At 57.3% G+C, this 10,216-nt stretch overlaps 1 protein-coding gene across 1 annotated transcript; it reads right to left on the reverse strand.

Annotated features, from left to right (window-relative positions):
* Window positions 1–1,351: 1,351 nt before the first annotated feature.
* LOC144725011 (delayed-rectifier potassium channel regulatory subunit KCNS3-like) lies at window positions 1,352–9,739 on the reverse strand. The gene is made up of 4 exons (XM_078604441.1): window positions 8,516–9,739; window positions 6,597–6,806; window positions 4,292–4,619; window positions 1,352–2,836 (listed from the first exon to the last, which is right to left on the reverse strand). The coding sequence occupies exons 1-4, from the start codon at window positions 9,623–9,625 to the stop codon at window positions 2,715–2,717; spliced, it is 1,770 nt and encodes a 589-aa protein (XP_078460567.1). The 5' UTR covers window positions 9,626–9,739; the 3' UTR covers window positions 1,352–2,714.
* Between the last annotated feature and the right edge of the window lie 477 nt (window positions 9,740–10,216).

Consider the following 10,216-nt stretch of genomic DNA (forward strand, 5'->3'; position numbering starts at 1 on the left):
TGTCACTGTGAATAAGCAGACCGCATGCAATTTCAAAGGTTCCGGGTGAAGTGATTTTTCCTATTTTACATCAGAAACCTCTAGTTATTGGGTCAATGCTCACCACTCGTGGGACAGTGTTGGCCGATTGCCTCTGAGAAGGACTGCGGATACTGTATTTGCACAAATAGGAAGAACCCGGGATTTTCTTAAATGTCTTAACAGTCACTAATGTGTTATTTTTTTATGTGTCTTTATTTTGTTGTCATTTACCCACCAGATCCCATCGGCGTCACATGGCCATGTCACGTCAGATGGTCATTACACGTCCACGTGGTCATGACACGTGATCATGACACGTCACGTGGTCATGACACGTCACAAGGTCATGCATGACACGTCAAGTGATCATGACACGTCACATGGTCATGGCACGAGGAATCCATTCGGAAATATCGCAGAGCCAGCGTGACACCTTCGTGTTACGGAGTGGTCCACCGAAGCGGATACCACAGAACTACATCTGAGATCCCTTCTCCTTCTTGTTCTTCAAGTGATACTCTGGTCCACGCACAGAAGGGGGCAGCACATTCCCCACCCGCTCTGCCACATGGGAGTAACGTTCGTTGCATGGCAGTCAACCCGATACTATCTTTGTTTTTCACCATTCGTGACTGTAAATGCAAGAGGCTGTATAATGTTCTTATTTACACGACAGTAAAGTGCATGGTCTGTTAGGCTGATATATTTTTCATATGTACATATATACTTTACTCGGCTAAAAGGAAAACAAGGTAAGAGTGCAGCCCTGCTATTCCCTGCTCATGCCACTGCCGGCAGAAGAGCCTCCACTTAGAGGCAGCCCTCGAGGATCCCTCTAGACGGTATTTTGGCCTACTCTTCCACACTTTACCCCGCTTGCTCTCTCCTCTCCTATCCGATCGACTAACTGCGGCGCAACCCATTCACGCCGCCGGGTGGACGGAGGCGGCGCGGGCGGTGGGCGGCTTAAGAAACACGCATCAGGGTCTCAACCGCAGCTCCGGGAGATGGGATCGAACCGGCGACCTCTGGAGTTGCAAGTCCGGTAGCGCCACTGAACCGTCACTCATCCGTGGCGGCTTCCTCGCACGCTTTTCCGAGCAGTGAATGTCCGTGCGTGGCGTGACGAAACGCCGCGTGGCGTCGTGAGCACGGGGCCATTGGGCGCCGGAGTACCGGGAGCAACAACAGCCTGCAAAAATGATCGAATAGTATTCGGTGCGAGGTGTCCCCTTCAAATGCACAATCGTTCGGGCGCTCGACGGGATCTCCATGGGCCAATATCTCCCGAGGCAACACGCGGTGCGTGGAGATAATTAAAGTACCTCGCGCCCTCTTTTAGCCCCCCCCCTCCCGATACTTTCCATTCATTGGCTACCACATTCTGATAAGCTCCTCCCCCCCTCTCCTCCCCCTAAACTTGTATTTAAGAGCTTGCATCTTGAATCCCTGCCTCACTTGATGCAGCAAAATCTGGCTGTGACGGTCCCACCTGATGACGGAGACTTGTGTTGCCTCCGAAACGTCGTGATTTTATTGTTTTATTTTATTAATTTTAATTAATTTTTTTACCTACGTGACTCTACTGAAATAACTAAGAGTATGATAATTAAAGCACCAGAGCAAATTTTGCGATCGGTCGCGTGACCAAACGTCGGTAATTGGAGAGTGTCCGTAGCCTGGGTGGGAGGGAAAGCGGGAATCGGGGTGGAGGTGGGAAGCGATTTGTGTCTTCTTGTTTCTTGGCTACTTCTCTCCACACTCAAAGTCGTCAGTCCCCCCCCCCACCCACTGATCTCTCTGCTACTGCTGCTGTCGTTTCTAGAGCGGCTCTATCATCGCCGCTTGCTCTCTCCTCTCGTCGTCTCCCTCTATGTTAATGCGACTACCGCAGAGATTGCTCTCAGGAGCTTCATCTAGATACTTTTTGTCTCTCTTACTTTTTTGGTTAATATTATAATTGTGCTGCCAGTGCATCACCTTGTGTCGGAAAGTTGCCTTGAAGATGACATCAAAGAACCACTTCTAAAGCCACTCCAACGGGCCTCTCTCTTACACCTGTCACGTGCTCTGCTAAGAGTGTTCCTCAATAAAACCGCTTTCATTTTAAACTCCCAGAGCTGGAATGAGCCGCATGAAGTGCAAATCAACAGTCAACTTTTCTGTTGTCGTAGCAATCATCGGTGACCGGACTTAGACCATCAGCTCGCTGATGGTCACGGGCAACGGCTGAACCTCAAAGTGCAACCGAACATCTCAGAGGTTCCGGCTCAGTGCTGTGACCCCTAGACCACCCGGCATCTCATTCTTACAACAACATCATCATCATCATCATCTATCCACAGCTGGATGAAGCCTCGGCAATCTCGTCCTCCGCTACAAAACCACACATCGCATGGCCCTAACGTCAACCTTCACGCCTGGAGCCCGTGATCTCATCGGTGACTGCCTCAGAGTCTCTCTCTCTCTCTCGATCTCTGCGACACGGCCATTGACTATGAACACCCCCTGAGCCGGCCGGCCGGGCCACCTTCCAAGCTTGCCGCGCGCCGCGCGTTGCAAAGCCCGTAGCGGGTCGCGGGCCCGGCAACAGCGGAGAGTCGCGCCGGCGGGCAGCTCGAGGCGAGGGTTGCCGGGAGGTTCCTCGACTTCGGGAGATTTGTCGCCAGAGCGGCGCGCCCCCCGCGGTCTCTTCACATGGAGCTCTTGTCGTTGGCGAGGAGCGACTCGCCTTGGGCTGACGCCGCCTTCCTGGGGATCACGTCTAAGCTGGGGCTTCGGCTGCGGATCGAAGGGCAGTCTTCCTTCTCAGCGCCTGCTCGGGATGGAGGGGGGGGGGGGTGCGGGAGGGAGGGGCGAGGTGGGGGGAAGAGAAGAGAGAGGATTGGGAACGGTGGCACGGGCCCGGCAGGAGCTGCGGAAGTTCGCGGTTCGAATTCCAGCGGCCGCCCTGGTTAATGCTGCGGCGCGTGACGATGACCGTAACAATGCTACGAGGCGCCTCCCTCTGCTTCACCGTGGACGTTAAAGATCCACCGGACGTCATTCGCCAAGAGTCGGCCCATCGTGTGCCGCCAACAACGGCCGCATTTGCCAAATCTGAAAATTACGCCGCGAATCGATCAATTGGGATAACATTTCGCTCCCCCGGGCGCCTACAAACAAATCCAGTTGTCATGTTAACAACAAACGCGCAAATTGACATCTTTCCCAACAAAAAACCGGTCACTACGTCGAGAGGCGATTCACACCACATTTAGTTTTTATTACCAATCACACACAACGCTCCGCCGGGGGAGTTACCCGCGGCATCTTGATGCGACCACCTGCCTGAGCCCGCTGCTGCGGTGGCTACCCGCAGCCGCTGGGCGCAACACCCAGCGGGAAACGTCGAATGCTACGGCCAAACCGTCGCGGTGGGGAGATGTGAACGACCTCGCCGGGTATGGAGGAGGTCGTGGGTTCGATCCCGACCCTGACGCCTGCTGCTGTCTATTTGTAGGTTGCGTGTTTAGAGCAGTGGTTGCACGGTTTAGAGTATTTGGCTGCTAGGGGTATACACGTCAACGTGATAAGCCACTTCGTTGAGCTATCATTTGCGATAACCACGTTGCTTCTGAATAAAGAGCCACATGGCTCAGCAGGCCCCTACCTCGTAAAAAAAAAATCACGACGTTCGAAACGTCATGATTTTTTTTATTTTATTTATACCTCCGTGACTTTACCGAAATAACCCAAGAGGATGGATTCCTGCAGTCATGAAAGCTTCAATTCAAGATTTTAAAAAATAGTTTAAGTAAAAAAGAATAAGAGTTCAATCGTGATTTGAAGCTTTCGTGAGTGCAGGAATCCACACTCTTTGGTTCTTTCGGTAAAGTCAAGTGGGTAGAAATAAAATAATTATGACAACCGCTTGTGTTGCAATCGAAACGTCGTGATTTTTAAAAATTTAATTTCTAACTACATGACTTTACCGAAAGAAACAAAGAGTAATACGAGTTCAGTTAAAATAGCGATTTAAAGCTTTCGTGACTGCAGGGATTCATCTTCTTGGTTCTTTCGGTAAAGTCACGTAGAAGGGAAATAATAAAATAATAAAAATACAACATAAGAAATTATATTTTATGTTTAATTTTTAATAAATAATATTGTATAATGTTTTATTTTTTATTTTATTATTTCCCTTCTACGTGACTTCACCGAAAGAACCAAGAAGAAGGTTAAAATTGTGAGTTTACAGAGGCTCTGGGCTGTCTCCCAGACAACGTACGTTTTGCGACGGCGGCATACTTTGCAGCCGCACGCCGCAGCTGCTTGCTCTGCCGCCTGTAGTACATGGCGAACTTGTTGAAGATGATGGTGATGGGCAGCGACACGACGAGGATGCCGCAGATGATGCACGCCGTGGCGATGGCCTTGCCGGCGGCGGTCACGGGGTACGTGTCCCCGTAGCCCACGGTCGTCATGCTGATGGTGGCCCACCACCAGCACAGCGGGATGCTCGCGAGCCCCCCCTCCTCCTCGTCCCTCTCCGCCGAGTAGATGAGCACCGAGAAGATGGAGATGCCCACGGACAGGAAGAGCAGCAGCATGCCCACCTGCGCACGTGACCCCCGCACACCGCCACACAGCCCCAGTCGCAGACCGAACCACGTGATCATCGAGGCCCAGGCGGTGCCGCGGGGGATGCGGACGAGGGTTTTGGGTGGAGAGGAGCATCCGATTGCCTCGGCAACTCAGAGCGCCGTGCGCACTCACCTTAAACTATTGCAATGCCCTGCTGCTGTCGAGCTAAGCAAGGGCTATTGCCAGGGACAGCCGTTCTTACACGGCACATCGACTTTGCATTGACGTTCATAGACTTGCACAGAGGACCATAGACTTGCACAGAGGACCATAGACTCACACAGAGGCCCATCAACTCGCACAGAGATGTACGGGGAACCGTAGACACGGGGACCCAGAGAGTCGCCCATTCACAGACACCCAAAGAACAATATCAGGGGCTGTGCGATTCATGATTGACTCATGGTCATTTCTATCAATGCCATATGGTTTGGGGTGGGAGATGCATGGGCGGGAGCAACCAGCCAGACAGGGAGGAAGGAAGGGGGATGGAGGGGAGGGAGGGGGGAGAGGAGGGAGGGGGGGAAGTACTTGTGAAATGTAAATGTGTTTCTGCAGCCGGGCCAGGGAAATGTAAAATAAACATTGAGATGCGCAGCCTCGCCTCCAACCAACACTGACCAATGCGCGGCGTCAACCCTCGTGACCACCCAGCACACAGAGACGCTAGCGACCGTGTCCGTAGGGGGTAAAGGTAAAAACGCAGCCCCTGCAATTGCTTGCTCACGCCACTGCCGACAGAAGGGCCTCCGCTAAGAGGGAACTTTAGAGAGCCCCATCTAGAGGGGGGATTTGGCCTACTCTTCCACGCGGGCCAGACGTCTTGGAAGAGGTGGCAGTGCCCACACTTTACCGCACTGCACGAGGAAAGTGCCACGAGTCGTGGGAAGCGGTCAATCCTGATCGTGCGCTCGATAGGTGCCACAAGTTTAGTTCAATGTCTGCTTACGCCTTGAAAACCCTGAAAACAAAAACTTCCCACCTGAATACCCTCCCACCTGATTGCCTGTCCACCTGCCCATCTTCACACCTGCCTACCTACCCACACGATTGTCTGCTCACCTGCCCACCAACTGATCCGGGTGAGTGATGATTCAGCACTCTCTAATTTACATCTGTGAAAAAGAGCTTTATAGTTCATCAGATTCATCCGATATATATAAATATTCAGAGTATTCTCTTCCTCTCTTCCTGCTGCTCATCTCGAGCCGTGCCCCCCCCCCCCTCTTTGACCGTCTTGGGGACTTCCCTTCCCTCCTTCCCTCGCACGCGCATCTTCAGAATCATCAGAATCTTTATTTATGCTGGCGGAATCCGATGAGCTGTAAAGTTCTTTTTCACAGATGTCCAGTAGACATCTGCCCAGCCGATCATCACCTCGCCCCCCCCCCATGCCTCTCGCCCTCCCCCCGCCATGTCCCTCGCCCCCCCCCCCCCCACCATCACCTCGCCCCCCCCCCCTCCATGCCCCTCGTCCCCCCCCCCACCATCTCTTCGCCCCCCCCGATGCCCCTCGTCCCCCCCCCCTCCATGCCACTCGTCCCCCCCCCACTTCATGCCCCTCGCCCCCCCCACCATCCCCTCGCCCCCCTTCTATGCCCCTCGCCCGCCCCCCATGCCTCTCGCCCCCCCCCCACCATCACCTCGCCCCCCCTCCATGCCCCTCGCCCCCCCCCCACCATCCCCTTGCCCCCTCCATGCCCCTCTCCCCCCTACCCCTCGCCCCCCCCTCCATGCCCCTCTCCCCCCCTACCCCTCTCCCCCTCCATGCCCCTCTCCCCCCCTCGCCCCCCCCTCCATGCCCCTCTCCCCCCCTACCCCTCTCCCCCTCCATGCCCCTCTCCCCCCCTCGCCCCCCCCTCCATGCCCCTCTCCCCCCCTACCCCTCTCCCCCTCCATGCCCCTCTCCCCCCCTCGCCCTCCCCGCCCCCCCGCCCACGGGCCCCCACCTCGTGGTAGCTGTGCGTCAGCGTCTGTCCGAGCGAGCGGAGTCCCGTGGAGTGCCGCGCGAGCTTCAGGATGCGCAGCACGCGCATGAGCCGCAGGATCTGCACCACGCGGCCCACGTTGCCCAGCTCCACGCCGCTCAGCAGCAGCGTCGCGTAGAACGGAGTCACCGACACCAGGTCGATGGAGTTGAGCGGGCGGCTGAAGAACTTCTGGAGGGAAGCAGGAGGAGGGGGAAGAGGAGGAGGAGGGTGATGAGGAGGAGGAGGGGTAGAGGAGGGGGAAGAGGAGGAGGAGGGTGATGAGGAGGGGGAGGAGGAAGAGGAGGAGGAGGGGGAGGGTGAGGATGAGGAGGGGGAGGGAGAGGAGGAGGGTGAGGAGGAGGGGGAAGAGGAGGAGGAGGGTGATGAGGAGGAGGGGGAGGAGGAAGAGGAGGGGGAGGGTGAGGATGAGGAGGGAGAGGGGGAGGAGGAGGAGGAGGGTGATGAGGAGGAGGAGGGAGAGGAGGAGGAGGGGGAAGAGGAGGAGGAGGGTGATGAGGAGGAGGGGGAGGAGGAAGAGGAGGGGGAGGGGGAGGAGGAGGAGGAGGGTGATGAGGAGGAGGAGGGAGAGGAGGAGGAGGGGGAAGAGGAGGAGGAGGGTGAGGAGGAAGAGGAGGAGGAGGGGGAGGGTGAGGATGAGGAGGGGGAGGAGGAGGAGGAGGGTGATGAGGAGGAGGAGGGGGAGGAGGAAGAGGAGGAGGAGGGGGAGGGTGAGGATGAGGAGGGGGAGGGGGAGGAGGGTGATGAGGAGGAGGAGGGAGAGGAGGAAGAGGAGGAGGAGGGGGAGGAGGAAGAGGAGGAGGGGGAGGAGGAGGAGGAGGGGGAGGAGGAAGAGGAGGGGGAGGAGGAAGAGGAGGAGGAGGGGGAGGGTGAGGATGAGGGTGAGGTGGAGTAGGGGGAAGAGGAGGAGGAGGGGGAGGGTGAGGATGAGGGTGAGGTGGAGTAGGGGGAAGAGGAGGAGGAGGGGGAGGGTGATGATGAGGATGATGATGAGGGGGAGAGGCAGTGGAGTAGTCACGGCTTTTAATTGCGGCCGGGTCTGTCCAAGTCGTCTACCCGGAGATATTTCTCACCCGAGGCACACCGCATCCAGCGTAGCTACCATCCAGTGTAACTACCTTTCAGTATCACTACCATAGCGTCGGTGTTGGCAGTTGTGCTGTATCGCTTTACAATGTTTGCTTTACGAGTTGTACCACGTGCTATTCCAGATGATGTCAGACGTTTCGCTCCACGTGCTGAGAGCTTTTTCAAAAACTATCCCACCCACTGGTAGTATTTGTAGTCCTGTCTCCCTGTCTCCACTGGTTGTCTCCCTGTCTCCACTGTCTCCACTGGCTGTCTCCACTCTCTCCACTGGTTGTCTGCCTGTGTCCGTTTCCACTGTCCGTCTTCAGTCTCTCTCTGCCCCCCTCTGTCTCATCTCCCTGTCTGTCTGTCTCCACTGGGACTCCCTGTATCTCTGTCTTCATAACCTGTGCCTCCCTGTCTGTCTCTACTGTGTCTTCCTGTTTAGATGTCTCCATTCTCCCAGTCCCAACTTAATTTCTCTACAAACCCAGGGAGACGGGCAGTGGAGACAGAGAGACAGACAGACAGAGAGACACAGAGACAGACAGACAGAGAGACACAGAGATAGAGAGACAGAGAGATACAGAGACACAGAGACAGACAGAGAGGCAGAGAGACAGGGAGTCACAGTGGAGACAGAGGAGACAGACAGACAGACAAAGAGACAGGGAGACAGGGAGTCACAGTGGACACAGAGAGACAGACAGACAGGGAGTCCCAGTGGAGACAGAGGAGACAGACAGACAGAGAGACAGGGAGTCCCAGAGGAGACGGACAAGAGGAGGCGAGACAGCTCCCCGAGGTCGCACCTTGAGGTCGGGGGCCGCGATCATCCTGGCGGCGAGCTCCAGCGTGAACCAGGCGACACACACGTCCTCCACCACGGCGAGCACGGGGTCCTCCACCACGGGCAGCGCGGGGTCCTCCGCCGCCCCGGCGCGCTCGTCCCCCATGCTGTGGACGCACATGGAGATGATGGACACGAGCAGCACGGCGATGGACACCCCCGTGTAGACCTTGGCGAGGCGCGAGTAGCCGGGGTTTTCCAGCATCGCCCACATCCTCCTGCGTCTCCCGGCGCAGCATCGGTAGTTCGCGTCGGTCGCTTCGTCATCCTCGCCGCCGCCGCCGCTACCGTCACCGCGGGCGTCACCGTCCTCATCGCCGGAGTTGTCGCTCCCATCGTCGTCGTCGTCATCATCGTCCTCATCATCATCATCGTCGTCTTCCTCTTCATCGTCATCATCGTCGTCGTTATTCTTGCGCAGGCAGCGCCGGCCGCTCCGCCCGGCCTGCGCTCCCGCCGCGAGGCACTCGAGCCGCTCCAGGTAGTGGTGGCTGCAGCAGTACGAGCTGCTCGCCACCTGCAGGAGGTCGGGAAGCCCCCAGTACTCGATCTCCTGGCTCAGGCTGAAGACGCACAGCTCCTGCTGCAGCGCACGCAGGCGGCCCGTGCGGTAGAAGTCGAGCACGTGGCGGAAGAGTCCCGGGTGGCGGTCGAAGTAGAACTCGCGGCTGTCGCGCACGTAGTCGTCGCACAGCTGCAGAATCGCCGACTCGGAGCGGCATGAGAGAATGCGGCCGAGGCGCGTCTCGGGGAAGCGCAGCAGCGTGCCCGGGGACAGCCTCTGGCGGAAGCCGCCGACGTTCACAGTGATGAGGAGGTGGCTCGAGTCGGAGTCTTCGTTGCTACCGTCGATGGAAGTGGTCGGAGTCGACGCTGCCGCTGCTGCCACCGCTGCTGCTGTCGCCGCTGCTGCTGCCGCCACTGCTGCTGTTGCTGCTGGGTAGCCGTCGTCATCGTCGTTATCGGCGGAGGGCTGCGTGGGAGGAGTGGGGAGGGAGAAGAGGCGGCGGTGGTGGCGGCTCCGAGCGGTCTCGTCCTCTCGCGGTGCCGGGGCGGCGTGGCCGTGAACCATGGCTGGACTTGGCCCCGGCGCGAGAATGCTCGAGCCGGATCAACTCCCATGCGGCAGGCGGCTCGAAGACGCTTCGCGCGACGTCTGCCGCTGTGCGTCGGCGCGAATCCGAGGTCTGTGCCGGGACAAGTTGGCGGGGGGTGGGAGTTGGAGAGGGATTTGGAGGAAGTTGGCTATACGTCGTTCAAAGGACACAGATATAACTCTACAACGGTGGCAGTGGTGATAATAATGATGATGACACGAATAACGTCAACTTGTAACAACGCGATGACCCCCCCGCACGGAATTCTGTCGCTCTCGTAGAGAAGGGAAAGAGAGAGGGGAGGGGGGCGAGGAGAAGGAACCACAGACGAGGTGCGGGAAGGCAGCAGCAGCAGCCACGCGGCGACGAGGAGCCAGCGCCAACGATTTTCCCGAGCTCCGCGGTCCTCTGCATACGAAGTTGTTACGCGCGGGAGGAAACCGAAGCACCCGAGAGAACTCACGCGTGCGAGGGGGCAACGCTCTATCCCACACACACGGAACGAGGCGGAGTCCACACTTGTTTTGCTGTACCGACTTCTCCCGGCGAGCGAGGGGTTCATGACA

Source organism: Lampetra planeri, chromosome 22 (genome assembly GCF_965212315.1).
Source record: "Lampetra planeri chromosome 22, kcLamPlan1.2.h2, whole genome shotgun sequence".
NCBI classification, from domain to species: Eukaryota; Metazoa; Chordata; class Hyperoartia; order Petromyzontiformes; family Petromyzontidae; genus Lampetra; species Lampetra planeri.

What these genes read in the sequence shown, in the direction of transcription:
- LOC144725011 (XM_078604441.1), bottom strand. Translation starts at nt 9,625, where the DNA reads ATGGTTCACGGCCACGCCGCCCCGGCACCGCGAGAGGACGAGACCGCT. An exon ending in TGACGCACAGCTACCACGAG is followed by an intron (nt 4,620 to 6,596) that starts GTGGGGGCCCGT and finishes TCACGTGCGCAG; the next exon opens with GTGGGCATGCTGCTGCTCTT. An exon ending in GTATGCCGCCGTCGCAAAAC is followed by an intron (nt 2,837 to 4,291) that starts GTACGTTGTCTG and finishes CATCCCGAGCAG; the next exon opens with GCGCTGAGAAGGAAGACTGC.